The 25000-nt window shown below is 28.2% G+C and overlaps 4 protein-coding genes across 9 annotated transcripts in view; 3 read left to right on the forward strand and 1 right to left on the reverse strand.

Annotated features, from left to right (window-relative positions):
- Positions 1-4001: 4001 nt before the first annotated feature.
- Positions 4002-7058, forward strand: LOC124950639 (uncharacterized protein MAL13P1.304-like). Its single transcript, XM_047497607.1, has 4 exons — positions 4002-5808; positions 6013-6487; positions 6602-6850; positions 7047-7058. The coding sequence occupies exons 1-4, from the start codon at positions 4070-4072 to the stop codon at positions 7056-7058; spliced, it is 2475 nt and encodes an 824-aa protein (XP_047353563.1). The 5' UTR covers positions 4002-4069.
- Positions 7059-7246: 188 nt separating this feature from the next.
- On the forward strand, positions 7247-8640 carry LOC124950543. The gene is made up of 2 exons (XM_047497382.1): positions 7247-7584; positions 8281-8640. The coding sequence occupies exons 1-2, from the start codon at positions 7404-7406 to the stop codon at positions 8538-8540; spliced, it is 441 nt and encodes a 146-aa protein (XP_047353338.1). The 5' UTR covers positions 7247-7403; the 3' UTR covers positions 8541-8640.
- Positions 8641-10205: 1565 nt separating this feature from the next.
- On the reverse strand, positions 10206-18931 carry LOC124950681 (transmembrane protein 230). Of its 5 annotated transcripts, none has more exons than XM_047497745.1 (5): positions 18364-18931; positions 13215-13396; positions 10954-11066; positions 10631-10753; positions 10206-10476 (listed from the first exon to the last, which is right to left on the reverse strand). In XM_047497745.1, exons 1-5 carry the CDS (start codon positions 18426-18428, stop codon positions 10339-10341), a joined length of 621 nt encoding a protein of 206 aa, XP_047353701.1. In that variant the 5' UTR covers positions 18429-18931; the 3' UTR covers positions 10206-10338. The 5 variants fall into 5 exon arrangements, with proteins under 5 accessions (XP_047353701.1, XP_047353698.1, XP_047353702.1 ...); XM_047497742.1 differs by lacking the exon at positions 18364-18931 and adding an exon at positions 16412-16726; XM_047497746.1 differs by lacking the exon at positions 18364-18931 and adding an exon at positions 12573-12712 and having other exon boundaries at positions 12838-13337.
- LOC124950680 (glutamic acid-rich protein-like) overlaps positions 13999-25000 on the forward strand; it is a 13428-nt gene continuing 2426 nt past the window's right edge. Inside the window, exons 1-6 of one of the 2 annotated variants that reach the window (XM_047497740.1) lie at positions 13999-14159; positions 14415-14566; positions 17552-17663; positions 21505-21621; positions 22657-23159; positions 23361-25000. The exon at positions 23361-25000 is cut by the window's right edge and continues 2426 nt beyond it. In XM_047497740.1, the coding sequence (XP_047353696.1) occupies positions 17553-17663; positions 21505-21621; positions 22657-23159; positions 23361-23931 (1302 nt within the window). In that variant the 5' untranslated portion in view covers positions 13999-14159; positions 14415-14566; position 17552 and the 3' untranslated portion in view covers positions 23932-25000. Of the gene's footprint in view, positions 14160-14414; positions 14567-17545; positions 17674-21504; positions 21622-22656; positions 23160-23360 lie in introns of those variants that run through there. The other variant, XM_047497741.1, reaches the window with a different exon arrangement.

The raw sequence follows: 25000 nt of genomic DNA on the forward strand, positions 1-25000 counted from the left end.
CCTACTTTTCGTAACAATATTCAAAATAAATTACTATTATTCGTGACGAATTATAAATCGTGCTGGTTACATCGCGATTAACATCGAACATGCTACTTTCCCGTGAATGTAATCGAAACGTGCTTCTATTCGTGACGGAATATTAAAATGTCCTAGTTTTCATAGTCACGTATGTAGAGTGTATCGACGTGCGTAACGAAATGTAATGTATTTCATTAGTTTTACGTAGTTTAGAATTTTGAACTTTGTGACCATGAAAAACAATAAGTTTCGATTTCGTTCGAGAAATGTGATATGTATTTTCATTTTTAAGCGACGAATAATAGCACGTTATCTTTTTTATGTGGCTAGAAAAACTAAAATATTACGGTGTAATACGTCATGAAAAGAAATACGTTTTAATTATTATTCGCAAAAAATAACAACATTTCACTAGTAACACCAGTCTTCATAAGATTAATTAATCGAACATAATTAATTGAATGAAAAGTGAAACATTCTACTTTTCGTAGCAATGTTTAAAATAAGTTAATATTTTTCATTCAAAACGTATTACTTATCGCGAACATAATTTAAACATGCTTCTTTTCATAATAAATGTATCAATTTTCGTAAGACCATTGAAATGCGTTATTTTTCTTAACGCACGTCGATATATAAATGCGTTCATTGTAATATTGTAACACTTCCTTCCAAGATGACGATATTCATAAACTCGTGAATAGGAAATTCAAATTCGTTTTACAGGATACCCTGATGGAATGGAATCCTAACTAAACAACTTCTCAAACGAATAGGTGTCATAGAGAAATGCATGACTTAATCAAAGGAATAGAATATGGATGTAGGACACAGCTTGTTGGGATAATCCTTACTGGATATCTAATTTGAACGTTATCCATATTCTATGTCCGGTTCAAACAACGTCCCCAAATCAAAGATAGTTGAGAATATTCCCAAATGTATGATCTCTCTATTTATCATCTCTGTAAATTCATTTTCATCTGCAAAACCAAGTTATAATGATTTTGCATGCCATAAATTTTTTTCTTCTTTTCATAATTTAATATTATATTCTATAAAATGGTAAATTCATATTTGATATTTATTATTTTAAAACAATTAAAATTTTTTTAATTAATTATTCGTTATTTCAAATTTTTATAATTACAATCAAACGATGCGTCACGTTAAAAAGTTATAATTCATTAAAATTTCTCATTTTTATCATATTATTCTTATCCAATCATCGAAATTAAAGAACACTGGATACGGTCAGTACTTTACAATTAATGGACGATCCACTTGAGAACTGTGTGCTGTTGACTTTTTATCTTTGTTTTTTTTTCTTCTCTCTCTTTAAAACTACATCGTATAATTATTACGTTTCACTAATCTCTCTCTTTCTCCCCGTCCTCTCTCTCTCTTTTTGTAACCATTTTTTAATTTCATAATAACAGTTCTAAAAACTTGACCCATTTTTTATCTGATTGCTTAAATTATTTAATTGATTATATAACTTAATATACTTATTATATAAAATATTAATTTTATATATCAATATTAAATATTACTTTTTAATTATTATATTTAATTAATTTAAAGCTTTAATTTGTCGCAAAAATTAAAAATTTTTTATTATTATTAAGATAAAACTTCCAACATTTGCCGCTGGCGGTAATGTGATCGATATAACAGGGCAGACGTAAGATTGTCAAGGCCCTTACGCATTAGAAATTCGAAGAAATTTTATCTCATGAAGAACAAAAAACATGGAATTTCTTAAATTGGAATGATTTCACATATACCGAGCGAATCACAAAACGTGATCAGCTTACATTAGATCATTCTGTTGCTATTGAATCAGACGAAAATTTGTTAGTCTTATATAATACAATTCAAACAAAGCTTTAAGATGATAAAACTTTTTCTCGATTCTTTTCTTTTCGAAGTTTTTAAGGTTAAGTTAAAAATTTTTTTTTCTTTTTTATAAATAAACCTGTAAATCTTTTTACATCTATCTTTTAATAGATATTGAAATGAATTCAGCAAATATCATAAAAAAATATCTTTTCTTTTTTCATTTTAATCAAAAAAGAAAAAACATTAAAAATTATATATATATATATATATATGTATATATATATATATATAATTGAAAAAATTTTAGCTGATAAATATCATTTTTAACATCGTTTTAAGTTAAAGGATATATTGTTTTAATGTTTCTTCGGTTTATATATGAGAAAAAAGAAATAATAATAATACTTTGTCAAATTTAAAAGTTTCGTAAAAAAAGACATGACAAAAGATTTCTTTATTCACGAGATACATATATCGCATATTACGCTGTTGTACGTTTTCCGGAATTGTTAATATACGTAGATCAGTATTGAGTCATTATTGACTGTTTGTAAATATTTCCTTGTATACATGGAAACGTATCTAATGATATTGAAAGTTCCAATAACATTGGAAAATATACAACGGAGAATTAATTATAAATGCATACTCGTACATCAATGTATATAGATGTCGTAAAAAAAATTGAACAGTCATTTATTTTCCATTTTTAAATATGCAGCTGATAAATATCATTTTGAACATCGTTTCAATTAAGATAAAGGATATTCTTTTTTAATATTTCTTTTGGTTCAAATGGGAAAAGTAAATAATAATAATAATTTATAATAATTTACTTATTAAATTTGAAAACTACAGGGTAAAAAAAGAGTTAACAAAAAAATTTACTGTAATCATTTTAGAGGCTCCTTTAGAACTACATCATATCAGAAAAAAAAGATTTTCGATCGGTCTACAATCAACATAATAACCAAACAATAAATTGATCACGTTTCGTGATACACCTAATATATATATGTGTCGAATAACTTCAGACACCTCTCGGTGAGAAAGCGGGAGAAAGAAAAAGAGATAAAAAAGAGAGAGAGAGAGAGAGAAAGATAATAAAAGATAGCTATGATTGGTGGAGACGAAATCGATTAACCAATCACTGCCTCAAGAATCAAAATATAGAATATTTGTATTTTTCATAATTTCAACCATGTTTTAAATTAATTTTATATTTATGTTTACTTTTTCGATTATAAGAACAATAATTAAAACGAATAATGCTATAATATCTGTAAACGAAAAACATATATAGAGAATAAGAGAGAGAATGAGAGTGAGAAAGAGAGAGAGAGAGAGAGAGAGAGAGAGAGAGAGAGAGATGTGAATGATCGTTTCCCTTTATAGATATTAATCGATGTTTAATATCGATTTATGTTGCTTGCGATAATCGAAAAAATTGAAAGAACGCGGTACTTACAAGTTTTAAATATTTATCATCGTATATACATTGAATAATTATGAATTTTTTTATTTTTAATTTATATTTGTAATTTTATATATATCAAAACTTATATGATCAATCATAATTATTAACTTTTATATCATGTATCTCGATCAAACATTGCAATCAGATATGAGTTAAGAAATGTATTTGTTTCACGTAGCACGTGTCACATATAAAGTGCGTAGATGTTGTTAAATCAATTAATAAATCATAATTAAAGTGAATTTTATAATTCCAGGTACGATGTAGATGAATATACATAGATCAAATATAATAAGGATTTGAATATATCATGATTTTGCATTAATTAAGGTTCAATACGATTAAACTTGTTATTTATACGAACGAAAAGGAATTTTTGATTATTTTATCAACTATATACTTCAGGACTTTTAATAAAAAGGTAATATAATTAAATATTTCTTTTCATTGAAAGACACTGTTAATTTTTAGTTAAGTAATATTTTTTTTCCTTTTTTTTTCAATTTCCATTTTCAATTTATTCAGGTAAATAAATTTATCTTAGTCAAAAAAAAATATTAAATTATCATAGTTTTATATTGATATAAAATCTAAATAATTATATATATTTATTTATACACATACATATATATAGCGATTTTTGTATATGTATTTGTTTTAAAATTAAATAAAAAAGAATTACAAAACAGTATATAAATAATAAAAGATATATTGTTAGAAAAAGTAAATATGCAGACAAGAAGGAAATGTTCTCAATCTTATAAGACAAAAATTACAAAAGGAAATTCTAATCTTAAAAAAGAAAATTTATCAATACAATATAAAAATTTACAATCAAAGTTAGGATTGAAAGATCTACGTATCATCTTGCGTGATATTGCTGCAGACAATTTAATTCCATCACATCAGCAGTATTTGATTACTAAAAAAATTGACTCAGCAAAGGCAAATAATAAATGTAAAATAAATACAAATAAAAAGACCAATCCAAAGAAAGGAAAATCTTCAGTTAATGGTAAAAGAAAATTAATACGTTCTAAAGTTAAATACTCTTCTAAAACTATTAAAAAAAAATCTTCCTCAAGAACTATTAAACAACATGGCTCAAAGAAAAAAAAAGAAACAAAAGAAAAAATAAACAAACAAGTAAATGTTGATACAAATCCATCGTATACAAAAGAACAAGAAACTTATTTTGTTAAACCTTTATTTTCTATTGATAATGACAATATAGAAAAATATAAATTAGATATAAATGATACTGTTGAATATACACAGAAACACAAAAATACAGATTTATCTATTGTTACCACAAATTGTAATACAAATTTATTGTCTGATATGTCTAATGAAAAAGTATCAATATCTTATATACATATTAAGAATGAATTAAAGAAGCAAGATTTAAATTCCAAAAAAAATCCTGAGATTGATTTTATTAATAATCAAAATTTAAAAGATAAATGTTTGGATGAGAAAATGCATAGAAAATTTTCAGAAGAAATGCAAATTGTTCCATGGACCTCACAAGACATAAAAAAAATGGATGTTCAAAATTCTGAAAAAAAGAAAATATTACCAAAAATAATAAATAATATTCTAATTAAAAATATAATAATATTAGTAAAGGAACGTGATAATAATAGTACACAGATATCAAATAATTCACAGCATATGAATTATTCTACAGGAATAGTATCAAAAGTAGACATTAATGAGAGTTCCTTGATTGAAGTATCTAATAGAGTAGCCGAGCTGACAGTAGATAATGTACATAAGTTTATTGAAAATCACGAACAGAGTTATTTGTTGCAACTAATTAATAATTCATCAAATGTAACTGATATAAATGTCTGTAACTCAGTTAATGATAAGTATACTAATACAATGTTACAAATTAAAAAAGATGATAGATCTGTTTCTCATAAAAAAAGAAACTGGTTTGGGCAAAATGAAGAAATGCTATTGAATAAGACTGGTAATAAAAAATTTAAACTCGATAGGACATATATACAACAAAAAAGTTTCAGTATGAAAAATAATTTTCTATTTAACAGTAATAACTCTAATTCATTTTCCAAATGTGATAACGTAAATGTAACTGATAATAATGTGTTACAAAATACAGATAATCATATAACTTTGAATTCTAATAATGATACTAATAGTAATACTTCATATAAAATACAAATTATGCAAGAATCAATGAAGGCTGGTTTTGATACAAAGAAGGATGTTTCTAATAGTTCATACACAATATTTGATTTAGATAATGAAAAGAATGAATCGATACCAACGAAAGAATATAGTACAAATACAGAAAATACTAATGAAGACAATTTGAATGAAGATAGAATATCAGCTTGTAGCATACAACTAAATGACCAAAAGCAAGTAGAAAATAGAACACAAGGTGATAGTAGTGACGATGATTGTATTTCCTTATATGCCGAAACATTCACATCTCGGTAAGTATATTAATGTTATTTTATATAATTATATATGTTAAAATCTTTTTTAATATTATTTGATTATAATTAAAAAATTTTAACTTTTTTAATTGTAGTGTGGATTACTTTAATATTATGTTAAATACTTTAAATATTATGTTAAATATTTTAAATATTATGTTAAATATTTTAAATATTATGTTAATAAATATTTATTTTCAGAGATGAGACTTTTATATTAAATAATGAGACTGAAGCAATGACTGATTGTAAAATGATAAAGAAAGATCAGAATACTTTTGGTACAAATATACAACATAATATTTTAAAATGCACTAAAACATTTGATACTATTGCAGAACCAGATATTTCAATAAATAAAGAATTTTCAAATTCGGAGGACATAATAAAATATGACAATATACAAAGAAGTCATATTTCTTCTACGGAAATATTACTTGCTAATTCTAAAACTATTACTTCTATTGATTCTGTTTCAGTAAATAATAACAAAGACTCGCTTCTTAATAGTAATTGTAATGCATACAATGCTAATATTGTTTCTAATGATAAAACTGTAATTCAACATATTGAGAAAATACAACCATGGAAATATAAGATATATATAAAGGGATATTGTTATGGAATGATAAAAAATGGTCTTTGCTTTAAAAAGAAGTGTTATTACGAACATGATGTATGTAAAACTTTTTTTTAATGCTATTTATAATCTTAAATAACTGATATAACGAATTTTTCAGGATAAATAATAACAATTTTTTATATTTTTTTCTTTCTTTTTTTTTTACAGTTACAAAAATTAATTAATAAAATTATTTATAAATATAAACAACATCTTACGGATATAATAGATTATTTATGGTCTTTGGGACATATATATCTTGTAGAAATACTATATATTCGTATTGTAGAAGAGCTTGATATAACTTCTATTATGAATATATATGAAAAGTTTTATTTACAAAAAAAAGTACATTTACAAGTTATTTCTGCTACTATAAGAGCATTCTTGAATAAAGGAATGAATCCAAGTCATGTAGTAAATAATTTATGCAAAACTCTTACTTGTAATGATAAATTAACACCATATTATATATTAATTTCAATCAAACAAAGAATAAAGTCTGATGAATATTGGAACACCTTGCGTACTCTAATTAAATTTATAAAGCCAGACAAAGAAATTATTGAAACAATATTAAATGATTGCATAATAAATCGCCGTAATATTCAAGATGTTTACGTAAATTTAATAAAAAAGTTACATACTAATGAAATATATCAATTGGATACAAATTTAATGTCATCTTTTAATAATTTATTACAACATGAATATCAAAATTGCTATGATGAAATGTCTCCAAGATCAGTAGATAATAATGAAAGCTTTTATAACAAATCATATACGTTACATTCAATTAGTAAGTATTAAAATAAAACAATAATAATACATTTCATTTTTATATCTACACAAAAAGTATGATACAATATATTATTATAACCTATTTAATATTCTTTGTGCTACTTGTTTTATAGGTAATTTATCTAAACCACATTCTCTCTACAGAAATAGATTTCGGAACTTATATCTGATGCTAAATAATCTAGAGGAGAAATTATTACATGAAGATTATGACTATGTTATTAATATGTTAAATATATATCAAGAAACAGATGATAATCAATCATTATATTCTCGTTGCTGTTTTCGAATATTCTGTGCGGAAATAAAGCATTCAGAATATCATATATCTAAGATTATTAAACGTGCAGGTAAAATCAATAGAAATTCATTGGTACAATATTTTAAAAAATACTTATGTAATAATATGTAAATTATAATATGTTATAATGTATATTCTATAACATTTTTGATAAACATGATTTCTACTGTTTTATTTATAAAAGAATAGAAAAAGATATACTACATTGTAATTAAAAATACACTTCTTTTTAATTTCAAGTATATTTTGTTTACATAACAATATAGAATTGTTATAGACCTTTAATATGGACCAAAAGCAATATTTTAATCGAAAATTACTGTCGACTTTATACTTAAATCAGTAAGAATAAGAAAATAAGATATTTTAATAATAGATATATTACATTATATTATTAATTTTACATATATGTATAATATAGATAATAATACAGAAGAAAGATTTCTTATCGATTATTTCAATTACGAAATATAATTGCATTCCCTTATATGTAAAATAAACAATTGTATCAATGTGTAAAACATTGATAATAAAACATTATTATCATATTAGTACATAGATTTTTTATTAATTTAATTATTCTTACTAATAATAAAAAAATATAATTTTATAATAAAATAATAAGTATAATAATTTTAATAATAAATATATTTAATAATAAATATCATTATAATAATTTTATAATAAATATAATAAATATAATAAATAAATAAATATAATAATTTTTCATTTTTGGGCTTTTCAGTCCAAACAGGTGCAATCAATGTCGTATGTAAAATATTACTGGATGTTGCCATATATATTTTAACGAGATTAGTTGTAGATGAAATTTGGATACAAGCATATAAATTACTAAAAACCTTACAAATATGTAATGTACATTATGATGCTGCTTTTGTTATCTTGTCAGCTGAAATTTATTTAGCAAATAATCAAGCTATTACAGCATTCATGTTACTTAAGCGTAAGTTTATAATTAGTTATAAAAATTCAAATATTAAATAGTCAATTTAATTATGTGTTGAGCCTGATGCAACAAATCAAATAAAAATACTATCTATAATTGAAAAAGTTTACCATTATATAAAATATATAATATTATATAAAATTTAATTATTTACAGAAAGCAATATAATAAGTACAAATCGTAAAAATTGGAATGTCATAAGTAATTCTGAAGATTATTATCTTAGAACAAAGATAATAAGCATTTTATTGGATGCACTTTGTGAAAAATCTTCAGAATATGTATTTTTTATGTTTCAATTTTTAGTCAAAGATCAAGCTAATAGTTTTGAGCCTATAAGTAAGAAATCTGTTGATACTTTAATTTAATTATAATAAGTAATTATACAACAGTACGAATGTATATTTTTTTGTAAATATATTTTTTGTAATTTTTTATACTTTCAGATCTTGCATGTTATGTAGACAAATTGATGCTAAAATTTTTAACAAAGAAAGAAACTAAGTTGATTGTTAAAATGGGATATATGATAATTGAATATAATTTCACATTTGCTAATAATGTGACGTGTCGTGCTGCAATAGCAACTTTAGTTCACAGTGATATGATACTTGCTGAACGATTGTATCAATATGCATCCGGTCTTGGTATATATAGGACAATAGAGGTAATTTAAAGATTTTTGTTTTACGATTTAAAAAAAAAAAAAAAAAAAAATAAGATAATGATTTCTTTATTTTGTTTGAATTCACATATAACTAACTACATAAAATAATATCTATTAAAGATATCATCTTTTATACAAATCTTAATAAATGCTGATTGGGTAGAAGAAGAAATATATCTAATGTTTCTGGGTTTTTTTCGAAGACTCGCCATGAATGTCGGTCATAGTATCGATCGTTTTAACTCTACACAACTATCTATATATATTATTTTTGAGGTAAATGTTATCTTATATTATAATGAAACTTCTTTCTAAATTTCTATAATAAGCAAGTTGTTTAATAGGATATACCAACAGAAGCAAACCTTTATCATGAAAAATCCTATGATCAAGAAAAAAAACAAATAAACATTAGTAAACAATTGGTAAGACAGGTATTACATACTCGATTTGATCCATCATTAACAATGATAGGAAAAATAAATGATACAATAATGCAATTGAACATTATGTCAGTTATAGATTATTTAAAGTTTGTATTGTAAAAACTATATTTGATAAAAATGTATACTTCAAAGATATTGTTTCAATCCAGATATATATAAAAATTTTATAAGAAGATTAAGAACAATTCTTTAAACTTCTTTGTTTATTAATCTCATTATATAATATATCTACAGTATGTTTGGATGTATTTATAGACTATACAAATTGTTCAAAAATTAGGATCTAAGTACTATTTTATGACAAATATCTACATACAAAAATACGTTGGTATAATCATTAATAAATTTCTATGTAGTTTGTTAATAATAATTTTCTTATCTATTTTGTTAACAAAATTTTCTTATCTCATCATCAATACTTCTAAGTAAATGTGAGAATTGAATAAATAAAATGGTATATGTTGTAATTAAAATAACATTTAATATAACAAAATAACGTTTAATCTTTAATGCAAAAGAAATTATAAAAATCAAATATGATTTATATTACATAAGAAGTATAATAAAATTATTATGTGATTATACTAACTATTTTTTTTTATATAAAATATTGTTTATATGTCAAAATAGAAGTAGGGATGTAATTATATATACATTTTATATATATATATATATATGTATATATATATATATATATGTGTATGTATATGTATTTGTACTAACTTAATCAAATTCAGGTATATCATCAAAGGAATAACCAGGTACTTTTTGATAAGCTAAAATAGCAACTCTCATATGGTATGCTCCAGGTATAAACATCAATGCTCCTAGAATAATCACAGGCCATATTCGATCAGAATACTGGAATCGAAGCAAATAAATTATATGAAGAGAATTAACATTATTTTGATGATACTTTATAATTTGTTATAATTTATGATCTTATAAATATATTATTTTTATATCTATATAACCATTCTTACAAGACATTTAGATGAATAAAAGGAAATTTTACTTTGCAATCAATGTGCCCGCTGATGATCAAGCTTCCCGTTATAAGCAAAACAGTTCCTCCCACAAATAAAAGAGCAGCTAGCATGATGGCTTTCCATGGTATTTTCACCGGTGGATTCACAAACTATAGAGGGGATGGTTAAGCGTTAATGGGTGTAAACCTGGATTACCTTGAACACGTTATATTTTAATTTACAAAACCAATAGCCGTATAACTTGTTTCATCCTGTGAATTTATTTATTTTTCTTTTTTCATAAAAGTCTTTCAACAAAAAATATTAGAATATCTTAAACCATTCAATCAAATAAACATTATTCATTTACCTGTGAATCTATAAAGCCATTGTCAGTTTCAGTCAGCTGTGTGTAATCCACGTTGTCAAATTGTCTATCTCCACCGATTTTTCTTCTAGACATGCTCACTTTATGAATATAATCTATAATGATAAGCCAAAAATCATTCTTTCATGATACACAAAACACTGAATTTAATATTATCTTTAACCTATATCTATGACTTAATTTTATAAACGCTATAACATTTGCTAATATAATAACTTTTCAAGAGTTTAATTTTATCACCCAACAAAATAATTTTTATATTTAATTTAGAATATTATTAAAACGTTTACCGCAACGACGCCAATGTGTACATATATCTGTAACGACCTATCACATTTATCTTTGATCGTCAATGAGTAGTAAAACGCGCATTGCGCAGTTAAAGCTCGTCGATTATCATCCATGTTCATAAGAAATTATATTACTTTCGCGAAATCGACTTTCACGAGTAAACATTTCTGCATAATACATTTCTATACTCTGCGAATTGATTTTTCCTCGTGCAATAATACGTATAACATGGTTTCATTGAAATCGTGAAATGACAGAAGAAAAAGAAAAAACAAAGCTTTGAAATAATAAAAACGAGGTCAATCCTAAGGATAATGAAATATTTACAGATCAAGACTATAATCACGAATGTATTTGTACTCTTAAAAGAAAATACATAGTAACGTACCGTTTACTAGAAAACTATTAAAAAAAAAGTCATGTGCGAAAATCAATAAAAATCTAACGATCAACTTTTATTGTACGTCATGTTTCGTACGATCTGATTGAATAAATTTATAATTATTTTTATTCGATAATGTTTTCGTTATTGTTAGTATCCAGAAAAAATTATAATTATATATATATATATATATATAATACGTATACATATATATATGATATATTCACACACATATATATGTATTATTCAATGCTGCACGTTACATTATCCGTTCGATGAGTTGCGTTGACAGATGGCGATTGTGTAACACCAATACTGGTGCTGCCATCTTCGTAACATTCGAAACTAAGAAGCGGGAATTTGATGTATCGTTTGTTCCATCGAAAAAATATCAACGTCGTAATAGTCTACGATATGTAACGATCAACGACATCGTCGTATCTTGTAAATTTAAATTATTACGTTTCGTCCAATAGAGATTTAATATTTTTAAATTACATTTTAAATATTTTACGAATTATTTCAAGTAATCTTAAACGCGAATTAACGCAATCATCTTATAAAATAATACAATATATTTGTGTTATTCAACAATCGAAGTGCGTTTATAGAAAACACTGTTAAGTGCCAGAATTTAAATAGTAAAAAAGAAAGAAAATTCCTTTTCTTTTTTTCTTTTGCTTTTATCGTATAACGACAACGGGAATACGAGGGTAGAAATAGAATTTAACTACAAAATTTCCCGTTTATAAAAAGTTACCAATAGCGTTAAAAGATGGTATCACTATCGTTAACGCCCTCGTCGTTCCTCGGATAAATTTTGTTTCTTCTTCCTGAAAAAAAACAATTAGATCTCCGGCACACTTACGAGTGTTTTCTACGAGTAATAACCTTTCGATTATTAACAAAAATGACAGAAAACATGTACCTGCACCGAACCAGTTGGTCCACATATCAAAGAGCCTTAAGGAATTTATCAAAATGAATCACCATCAAGTATTTTTCTTCTTCGAAAGGCACGTAAATCGATTCGATGTTATTAAATAAACACGTTCCCTTTTCCGATAGCTACATAATTCGTCGTAACATATATAAATTAAAATAATCAAATTTTTTTCCGAACCTTTCTTTCTCTTTTTCTTTCTCTCTCTTTTTCGTTTATTATCAATAATTTCCGAGATAAATAGACGAACCTTAAAAGAACTTTGACCTAATTTGATAAATTTCAATGATCATATATATTACAATTAAATTTGAAAAATATTAATTAATCCTTTAAAGATTTAAATGCATCATTTTCTCTCTCTCTCTCTCTCTCTCTTTCTTTCTCTCTTTCTCTCTCCCTTTCTTTTTCTCACAATTATATTTCTTTTACAGATGCTTGTTCTTGTAAACCGATCGACGGTCCTCGAAAGGTGTTATCTTCGAATTCGTCCTTGATCGAAAAAATCCCTTAAAGGAAAAAGCACTTCAACGTGACTCTTCGATATATACGATCCTCATCGGCGAACGTATTTCCTCCTTCATAACGCGTGAGAATTTTAAATAGATACGATTAACGACTACGTACATAGGAAACGAAAATAAGCGAAAAATCGCGTCCGTCCTTCCACTAATTTCGCTGGAATCGATCTGCGAGAAGCGTCGTCTAACGGCGTAGAGGCTGTGGACAGCAGTGCCGGCCGATTGCGGAGAGGAACCGCGACGCATAAACCGTCGCATCGTGCCGCACCGATCCGATTCTGATTCACCCTAGAAAACATATATCCAAGACGTTATATAGGGTGGAACCGTATAACACGTGACTTATCTCTATTCAAGTATCTCGATATTTCTTTTTTTCTCTCAAATCGACGCTCGAGAATATCAGTCGTTATAAAAGGGTATGAAAATCTTTATAGATTATAAATTACATATTGGATGACGATAAAAAAAAAAAAAAAAAAAAGAGGAAAAGAAAAAGATATCAAAGTCCATCAAGGAAAGAATATGAAACCGTGCAAACAGTTGGATGGGGGAGGGGGGATAAATAACGTTATAGTACTTTACCATGTATCACTAAAATTCTAATTTTTAAGACCATCGAACGACGATGGACGCTCGATTGGACGTTATAACTGTGTCAAATTATATGTTTGTATGTGTATGTGTATAAAAAAAAAAATCCATATTTCACATTAGAACACAAACGTAAAATTATTTTAAACAATTATTAAATATTAATTTGATCCGTCTTTTTTTTTTACATTCGATTAAAATTCTATTATATATATATTGTTTTAGGTAAAAGAGAAAAAAAAGGTAATCCTAAAGGGTATTTCGCGAGATAAATACGACACTGTTGAGAAGGAAACGCATGCGCCAGGACGACCCGTACGACGGACAGTGCTCGGAGGATGGCGGTGAGCCAGGGGCGGCAGTGCGGGTTTAGGGGGCGGCGAGGGCGGGTGCCTCCGTTGAAACAACCCCTTGACAACAGGCCCGCGATCAGTCTCGCCCTCGACGTGTCACCACTGTACTGCTCTCTCTCTTTCTCTCTCTCTTTCTCTCTCTTTCTCTTTTTCTCTTTATATATATATATGTACATATATATATATATATATACATATATATATACATATATATACATATATTTCTCTCTTTCTCTTTCTCTCTCTCTCTCTCTCTCTCTCTCTCTCTCTCTCTCTCTCTCTGTCTGTCTTTTTGTCTTTAAAAGAACAGAAGAGTCACTTTGTGATACAAGTTCTTTTTTTTTCTTATCCTTTCGTAGGAACGTTTCTTGAAAAGGGATCGATCAATCGCGAACGTTCAGGATCATTACACGTATCTTCGAATCTCTTACTCGTTCGCGTGCCGTCGGTGCTTCGTGGTGCTTCGCCTGCTTTAGTGTGGCACCTCCGTAGACCGTCCTCGCTCATTCAGGTAAATCGATAGTACATACATACACACACACACACACACACACATTTGCTTTTCTTATAGGAGAAAAGAAAAAAAAAATGAATAAAAAAAAAAGAAAAAAAAAAAAGAAGAAGACAAAGTACTTCATTGGCTGTATAACTCAAAGGTATCGTTCAGTGAATGAGGAGATAAAATTATTCGACTATTTCCCGGGTCAATCGAACACGACGTAATAATTTTATATTCTTCTATATCGATCTGAATGTTTCACCTACACGAAGACAAGATTCACCTCCTTTTTACCTACTTTTTTCTTCTGCTTTATTATTATTATTATTATTATTATTATTATTATTATTATTATTATTATTATTATTATTATTATTATTATTATTATTATTATTTTTAATACATAAGTGTTGCAAAGATGTCAAATAAAACACGCGCGCGCTCGCGGCTTTTCAAAAGGATAAAGGTATGCGATAGAAAAGCATAGTGCTTCGTGTTGTGACATCGAGGGGATGTCTTTGGATTATGGTATTAAAGCTATCTGTCGTAATATGTTAAAACTTAGAAAAGGTCTTATCGAGGAATCTTATAATTTATAATATCTCTCTAATGTAAGTGTCTTCTTTTTTCTCTTCTTTTTCTTTTCTTTTTTTTTTTTTGTATCATTAATAATAAGGCAATAATAATTAGAAGCATATAAATCTAATGATAATTAATTACCTTCGATTGTTAAGTCCATCACAATTATTAATTATTTTAAATGTAATTTGAATTACTATATTTACATATGTTACGATTGATTGATTATTTATTATAGTTAATTATTATTACGTTATGAGATTAAATTTCATGTTCCACACATATTATTTACGTTAATATAAATCGTGTGGAATACCTGTTGATAGTGATTACGATAAATTTTTAAACAACCCGTTAATATTGTAACAACGAGACAAACGAATTGAACTATGCCATAATTTATTTTTCCTATATATAAGTGAGAATATGTTAATGTTTTTGATCATTCTAATATCAATATCATTTGATAAACCTTTTCCTTTTCTTTCTTTCTTTTTTTTCTTTTCTTTTTTGTCTTTTTTTGCTTTTGTGTTAATGTAAATTATAAGGGAGTGTATCGAATGTAAAACTATGCGTATTATTTCCGCATTATATTCGCACGACTCGTGGATAGTCGCTAAATTGGAAACCTTAGATTAACTGCAACTGCTGAATCTGTTTCACAAAGTCTACAATGACCCATATAACACAATAGAACTCTTTCGATATTCCTTTGAAATCAATTTAACTTTAATAATCATTACGACGACGATAAGAAATAAATGAAAAGATCAAAATTTGAAGAGAAAAAACTTTTTTCATTTAGAATTCATTGAAAATTGTCATTAAATAGAAAATAAAAATTATTACATTTCGATTATTTTATTTGTTTAAAAAACAAATGATATTGTATTTTTGAAATTTAGAGAAAAGAAAGAAATAAAAAAAAAAGAGAAGTATTATCACAGACCAGATACATATGTAATATAACAATTTTGATTACAATTATGTAAAATCAATTTAAATTTTATAAATGCGAACACGATCGTAATAGAACCATTCACGATTGCCTAAGACTTACGTCATTATGAAATCATTTGTAGGATTTATCGTAGCAAACAAAAACATTTCTTCGGGTTCGAATGAATGAATGCTACTCTTTATCGATGCGTACGTTAACCCACGTGTATCTGATCATATTCAAACTGTACTATTCAAAGAGCTTTAAATAATGTGTATGCAAAAAGGAAAAGTATTTTAAGAAGTAAGATTAATATATAAATATATATACGTACTTACATGCATCTTACATGCGTCTTGGTACGTAAATAATTTGATACGTGTGCGCGTACGTACCGACGAACATCGCATGTGTGCGATCGCATTTTCATTCGTGCTTTATTACACATTTTGTTTCTTATCACGTTAAAGGTCATTCTATCAATGTTTATTACGTTAGTCTTATAAGGGTCAAAAAGGACTGTCATCGACGTCGTAGATCGAAAAAGACGTTCTTATTTATATTTTCTTTATCCCTTATAAACGTAAGAGTCTGCTTAATTTGTTAGGTCGTTTGCCTGTTTCTTTTCTTTATTTCTCTCTTTTTTTTCTTTCTTTTTTTTTTCTTTCTTCTGTGTATTTGTTATCACGAAGTTTATTTCAAATCGTTCGTTCCTACGACTCCTTTAAATCTTTATCATCCTATTCTTATCCCAAATACACAAGAGTACCGTAAAACGAATGTGATATATAAATGAATATTTTCTATAAATAAAAATCGTTTAGTCAGTATTTTTATTTAATCAATGATAAGTATTCTTTTCTTTCTTTCTTTTTTTTTTCTTTTTGTAAAATAAGTGGTCAGTATAAATAATTAAGTGTCAGGGTTGCGTCTGGATATCTAGGTCGCGTCTGGGTCGCGTCTGGGTTTATTATAAATACTGGCCGTATATATTTCAAATACCGACAAATTATTATTGTACATACAAATATTTTCATTGAAATATCAAGTGGTTTTTGCGTTAATCGATGTAACTTGATTACTTGTATTATATATCGATATTTCATTTATGAATACCCAAGATTCATTTATAATACTTATTAAAAAGATTTAAAAATACCGATCCGAATAAATATAATAGAAGATCTGATTTTATTCGACAGAAGGTAATAAGAAAATTGCTCGGTACAAATGGATTCTATGCATCGTGAATTAGATCAATTCAAATTTGAATAAGAAAACGTACAGTTTAATCTTTATTTTTCAATCAAAATCATGATACGTTATGAATTGAAATACTTGTTGGAAAATGTAATTCATTCAATTTGCAAGTACAAAAATCAAAGTTCATTTTGAATTTTAATAATATTATAAAATTATATTAAGACGGAATGATATATAATTTGAAAGCTCAATTATCCCGTTATTCTTCATTTCAGTATGGAGTTCCCGAAAGTAGTGAAACGAGGCCGTAATTTTCGTCTGCTTACGGAGGAAGAGCAGCCGGAGCTTCTCGACTTCCTCGGAAAACACTTGCCCCTCTCGTTGAAGGTGTGTGCGTGTGCGTATACGTTACGATATACATATATATCTCTCTACTTCAGATGGTGGATAAGGATACGTCATGATCGATCTCATCGTCGATGAAAAGAATGTCGAACGTAATTACTTCCAAAAGGATATATACCCAGAGAGGGTGTACTTTAAAGTATTGCTTCCTCGCTGTTAGCGTTCAGGAAAATGGATTACGTGAGGACACGAAAGCGATGGAAAGAAAGAGAAAAAAGAAAAAAATCAGAAAAAAAAGAAAAACGAAAAGATTCCGAGAAATGTTCCATTTTACGAGGATCGCGATTTTTTTATCAACTCTTGTTTGGTTGGTGTGTCTTTTTTTTCTTTTTTCTTTCTTCTTATTTTTTCTTTTTTTTCCTTTTTTTTTTTTTTTTATTTTTTGACGGGAAGGCGTAACATCGACGTGTGTTTACCCCTCCCTAAAAGTATAACGAATTAACTGCATCGTTGTAATCTACTCGAAATGTCAACCGTTAGGTTAGGTCAGGTTCAAGGTCATGCGTGATACGCACACCACAGTAATCTAAATCTACATTTAACATGTCTACATATGTACATACGTACATACATATGCATACATACATAAATACATACATACATACATACCTACATACGTACATACATACATACATATATATATATAATATGTATATATATATATACATATATATATACGTACATGTCTGTAACTACTTGTTCGTGTCCATGAAAAGCTACGTATACGTCTATCAACGTTCTCATCATGTTAGAAAGACTGACGCGACACGACACGACACAACGCGTTCTTAGCGTAACATAGAGGTAGACTTACGGTACCAAGGAGTCGTGAAAGAGAGAAAAAGAGAGACAGAGAGAGAAAGAGAGAGAGAGAGAGAGAGAGAAAAAGAGAAAGAGAAAGAGAAAGAGAAAAAGAGAGAGAGAGTCCAAGGTCAGGGTCACGTTCTCGCACGCGGCTCTCCTCTATTCGCGAATCGCCGCAGTGCCGATCTGGCGACCTCGACTTTAGCCAGTTCGGCTTAATATTCACCTGCGCAACACACTCCTTTCGAGAGATTCGGATCTCTCCCACTTATATCAGGGATTCGTTTCCTTCCTCTTGTTCTCGCACGTTTTCTTCGGACAGACATATTTGTACATACATACATTCATATGTACATATGATATATACGATACATACATAGTAGACACGTACATATACGAAACTCTTCCTCTGTCATTTTAAATATTCGCGTTGCTACCACAGCAAAACGATTTAAAGCTGCTTCGAACGCAACACTTCAACAACAAAGCGTCAGAGGGAAGAATCTTCATGAGTATCCATTAAAGTTCACCGTTTCCGGATTCTTTCACTATTCATACGTATACGGTTCGTCGATCGATTCATTCCTTTTAATTCTAGACCAAGCGTAATCCGTTGACGTAAGCGATTCACAGTTTCACCCGAAATCCATCTAAATTTTTTCACGGAAACTTTAAATAATTGCCACAACAAGCGCGATTAGATAGGCTTGTGTAATATCCGTGGGAATGTAAATTTATCTTCTTCATTTTCTTTCCCTTTTTCTATTTTTTTTTGTTCGTTCGTTTGTTTTTTCTTTTTTTTTTTTTGTTCGTTCGTTTGTTTTTTTTTTTTTTTTTTTTTTTTTTTTTTTTTTTTTTCTTTATTATGCACGATGAAGAACGTGTATAATGGTTGCGTATAATAATCTGTCATGTGCAAAATTTATATATCTTTACGAATCCGACCTTTGCTTATTTTATTGCGATTTAACAAATTCGATATTATAAAGGATGACTTCGAAAAAATTTATTAGGAATGGTTTTTTTGCTTTTTTAAATGGACATTTAATTTTTAATTGGTTACATTAAAAGATTCTCTCTCTCTCTCTCTCTCTCTCTTTCTCTCTCTCTCTCTCTCTCTCTCTCTCTCTCTCTCTCTCTCTCTCTCTCTCTCTTTATTTCTCTTGTTATGCATTTGCGTCATCATTTTGTTGACTCTTAGTCATAAACATCTAATTCCCCATTGACAGTAAATTGATTAAAGAGAAAAAAATCATTTAAGCATTCTCTTGTTTTCAAAACCTGTTCTTTCGAAATCGTGTAAAGAAAAAAAATAAAATATATATATATATATAAATATTTCTAAATATAACATATATATATTTCTTTTTTCATATTATATATATATAATAGATCGTTAGCCACTTGCGTATTTGCGTAATTTTTTGGAAAAGAAAAGAAGGAAAAGAAGATTAAAAAAAAAAAAAGAAAAAGAAATAGGTTCTAATAGTTCATCGTTAGAACTAATATCTTGGAGAATGAATAATTAACATATATTTAAAATTCGATTTTGGAGAGTTTATAAAATAAAACGAAAAAGTTTTCGGTCGTTAAATTAGATAAATTTGGAAATTTTTTTCTCTAAAGTTCTAGACTTTCAATGATGGGTTTGGTCCGTTCTAAAGTCCATCGATTCGTTGCGAGAACATAAAAGCGAAGGCTTGCCTGCTTCCGTACGACCTTGACCCTTGAATATTCCTCTAGCATGTCACGAGAATACGAACTCCCGATTTATTTCCAGGATAAAAATTATACGGACGTAATACAATCGAGACGAAAACATGATTGAGTTTAGCGATTAACTGTTGAATCTATCATGACGATTTAATTCATTTGATAGTGTATATCGATTCTTGAATAATAGTTAAAAAAAAAAACGAAAGAAAAAAAAGAAGAAAAAAAAGATCCGCGATAATAAAATCTTATTTCTCGCTCGTTATTATATATGAAAACGAAATTCTATATGAATGTTAGGCTCGTCGAATTTTACTCGCATATAATGAAGCATGATTGGTAATAAATTTGATAATATTGCTGGCCATCGTATTTAATAGCCTTTTATATTAGGGCATTAACTATATCAATGTATCAGTGTATGTGCGTGTGCATGTGGGTGTGCGTGTGCATGTGCGCGCGTGTATACGTGTGTTTCTATGTTAAATAAATAGAAATTTTTTTCTTTCTTTTTTTTTTTTTTCTTTTTTATGCATAGATTTTTAATTATCGTGTTTCTACATAATGAAATACGCATAAAGTTATAGAGTTATATCAATTAACTCAATTTAAAATAAACAAAAAATATTTAGAAATGATGTGTATTAGATATTTAATAGAAAATAATTGAATAATTATATTTCGTATTATATATAACGAAATATCATATATAGAATATTTTCTTTTTTTTTTTTGTATAGATATTAAAACTTTTTTTTAAGTTTTTGTTAGTTTTTACATTTTCATTTTTATTCATTTACAAATTGATGATCGCAATAACGTTTTTAGGTTGTTTTTTATTTATATAATATATTATTATTTTTCTCTTATCGATTGGTGTCAAGGACCAAAGTAAAATGAAGAAGATTATTTCATAAAATAATTCATATATTGTTAGTACACATGTACAATATTGGATACATTAAATAATACTTGCTGGTTATTTTAAGATTTAACATGTCTCGGAGTCATCGCCTTCGGCCAGATCCGTTTTATTTGCTTCTTTGTTAAATATCTATTTTCAATCTTTTATTTTGATTATTATTATTCTTGGATTTTACTCAGATTAATTATATTAGGGTCAATTTGATTTAATTAAAAAAAAAAAAAGAAACAAAAATAAAAATAAATAAAAAAAAGAATAAATATTATACCATTATTTGTTCAAAATAAAATGACATTCTTTTATATGATTCAATGAGTTCTTTTTTCCTTTTTCTTTTTTTCTTTTCTCTTCTATCCTTAACAATCGTCTTTCGTTTTACAGTTCCATCAGACATTGTTGACCTACATGAAGGACAAAGTATGGGAATTCTATTTTTATGTGCCAAACGAATGGCCGAACGTACAAATATGCCTGCACTTCCCTGGAATGACACTTTCTGTAAGTTTGAACAAAATTTTCTTTCTTTTATATATTTACATATATCTACGCGCGCATACACATACACACATACACATATACAAAACGTTCATATAACAATTATTATCAAAATCTTTTTGCATCGCTTATGAAAAAACGTACGAGATTACGAAAAAAAAAAAAGAAATGAAAGAAAAAAGATAAGAAATACGTACATAAATGATAAAAGTATGAGCCAATAAAATGAAATGTCGTTCAAGTTTCGTACATTTCTTTTTCTTCCAAAAAAAAAAAAAAAAAGTAAAAAGTAAAAAGTAAAAAGTAAAAAAAAAGAAAGGAGACGTGGCTAGCGTGTTATAAATTTTGCTTCTTTTTTGGCATACCCTCTTACAGCCTTATTTCTTGAAGTAGAAAACGATTTAAGCAAGGACGATGCAGTTTAAATTGTAAATTGTAAAACATTGACATCCTTGATTGAATATACATACCTATAACAACGATGCAATAAGACAAACACAATGAAAACGGGCATTTAATGCCATTTTACTAGTTCGTTTTGGATTGTGTCTGGAAACGACGTATTTCAAAAGAGAAATAGACAATCGGAGAGAAATAAAAAGAAAAAGAGAGAGAGAGGGAGAAGAGGTTGAGTGGGAGTTAGGGTACACAAGGATTGGCCCATATTCACAATTGGCCCTTCGCCAAATTTTTACTTCGTCCTCGAATTTGTCTTTCCTCTCTCTCTTTCTCTCTCTCTCTCTCTCTCTCTCTCTCTCTCTCTCTCTCTCTTTCTCTCTCTCTCTCTCTTCTCCTTTCACCTCGATCTTCTATCCGACCACCGTTGACAACCGTTAATTTTATCTTGAATTATATTTGCTCGCTCAGTAATTACTCCTTCAAGTATCCAACTCTCTCTTTTTCTTTCTCTCTGTCTCTTTTTCTTTCTAAGCAAACACTACGGAGCCAAAAAAAAGTGTGCTAACTCACTATCAAGGTTCTTTATCATATTACTAAGAAGGAATAATTTTATTAACATTTATATATATTATTTTTCAGCCTCATGGTTTGCTATACGAAAGCGTAGGGGTTTTCTGTCCTAACGATGAACTGGAACAACTTCATCTATTGCGTGATGAGGATGTACTGATCGATTGGTCAAGACCTCTTTACATTAATTTCGTTCACATAAACATCGCTAATAAGCTGGTAGAATTCTATAAGGATACCGGTAACGTCGATATGGTGATTGTTGATGTTTGGGCTTGCGAAGATCCACAACTTTTGGATCAAAACGAGCAAAGTGAAGAGGATAGCGATCCGGACGTTCAAGTATTACCATTGAAGGCCGAACATGCTGAAGGAATTTACGAGCTATATCCCGCTAACGACATAGAAAGTCATGAGGTCTTTCTACGATTGATCAGGACCTTACCTGCCGGCGGTGTATTTTGTAAGGAGAGTTTAGCTGCATGGATGGTGCAGTCATATTACGGTGCTATGTTCTCGATGCAAACCAAGCCCGAGTATCGTAGAAAAGGTTACGGGACTAAATTAGCAAGGTAAGAGGATTATTTAATTGGAAAATAAATTGATCTAACGATATAATCAATTCACAATTTATTCTATTTGACTTGTCAATTATTAATAGAAACAACAACAACAACAACAACAAAAAGTGTCTTTATTGATAATACGGAGAATACAATTTTTCTTTTTCTTTTCTTTTTTTTTCTTTCTTTTCTCGAAAAAACTTTTTGTAGGTACCTGACGAAGCGCGTAGCCGAAAGAGGTTACAATCCGTTCGTAGTTATACGTCCGGAAAACGAGGCCAGCCAGAGCTTGTACAAGAAATTAGGTTTTAGGAAGCTATTTCAAACAGTTCGTATGATATTCACGCCATTGTCGTGGCAGGAGACGGAAAACGAAGCTAGCAACATACTCAGGGAGAATTTGGAAAATGCGGTTAGACAGCTGAACGTTGAACAGAGGGTTATAGCGGCCCTTCGTGGCGATGAGGATAACAGTATTGCATCAACCGAGATACAAGAAGCCGAGGGTGAAGAAACGATACGAGAAGGTGGTTCGGACTCTAACGAGGAAGCTGAAGTCGTTGTAGAGGAACCGGAAGAAGAGAGTTATGCTACTCGGGACGAGGAAATTCTTGAGCCTATCGAAGAACAAGAGGAAAGGATAGAGATGATCGAGGAGAAGGAAGAGGAAAATAAAAAACAAAAAGACGTCGTAGGGACCGAGGAGACCGAAGAAGCGTCAAACGTTGACGATAGCAACGAAGGTGATGGCGGAACGGATATCGCGAATAACGACGATTAGATCTGTTGTTTACGATCGAAAAGGAAATAACAAAACAAACCAAAAAAAAAAAAAAAAATAAGAAAGAGGAAAAAGAAAAAAAGAAAAAATAACAGTCCATGCCTTTTGTCGTTCTTATTTACTCGAAGATTAATTCCGTTCTGTGGTTACGCGGGCTAAAACGCGAACAATAGCATGCGGGGGAAAACGCGGACTAAAAATAATGTGTTCGTTTATTAATTTAAGAGAAATATCTTTTTTCTTACTTTTTCTTATTTCTTTCCTTTGTAAACTTTTTATTAGATCGGAATTGACAATTATTCAATATATTTTCGGTATTATTGATTGTAATAATCTTTATTTCTTTTGAACTAGATAGAAACGAGCACGTTATTAAGTCATTTTTAACATACCAATAACGTATGTTCGTCCTCTTCGAGTAATCCGTACGACGAGGTAAAGAAAAAAATAAAGAGATATTTTATGAAATTTCCGCGTTTCCGCACCGAGCTCGCGCGAGGTTTCAAAATGCGTACGTATTTGCGTATATATATGTACGTCATATACGACGATTTTTCATATCAAATTCTTACAAGGAAAGTCTTAGAAGATAAAATAAAAACCTGTGTAAAAGAATATCGACGATTGTAAAACTTGTTCTTAGTTTTTTTAACATCTTTATATGATAACATCGATGAAGTAATACACAATGACATAGAAAAATTTACCGTATCGTAATATCGCATCGTTGAACGAGGAATACGAATTAAAATCAGAACGTGTATATAAATATTAATGTAATATATATATATATATATATATATATATATATATATATGTATATATTACATAATTTTATTTTATAGTTTATGCAGAAAAGAAAAAATCACATACGTGGTTATCTTCGAAAACTCGCACGGGTACTGATCTGTGATTATAATTTTTTTATTTTACATTTTATTACTTTTCTTTCTTATTTTTTTTTTTTTTTCATATAAAATAGAGATAAATGTTAGAAAAAAAAAAAAAAAAAGAAAAAAAAAAAAAGAAAAAAAAAAACCTCGCGCGATCACGATACGCTTCCCTTTAA

This window comes from Vespa velutina, chromosome 7 (genome assembly GCF_912470025.1).
Source record: "Vespa velutina chromosome 7, iVesVel2.1, whole genome shotgun sequence".
NCBI classification, from domain to species: domain Eukaryota; kingdom Metazoa; phylum Arthropoda; class Insecta; order Hymenoptera; family Vespidae; genus Vespa; species Vespa velutina.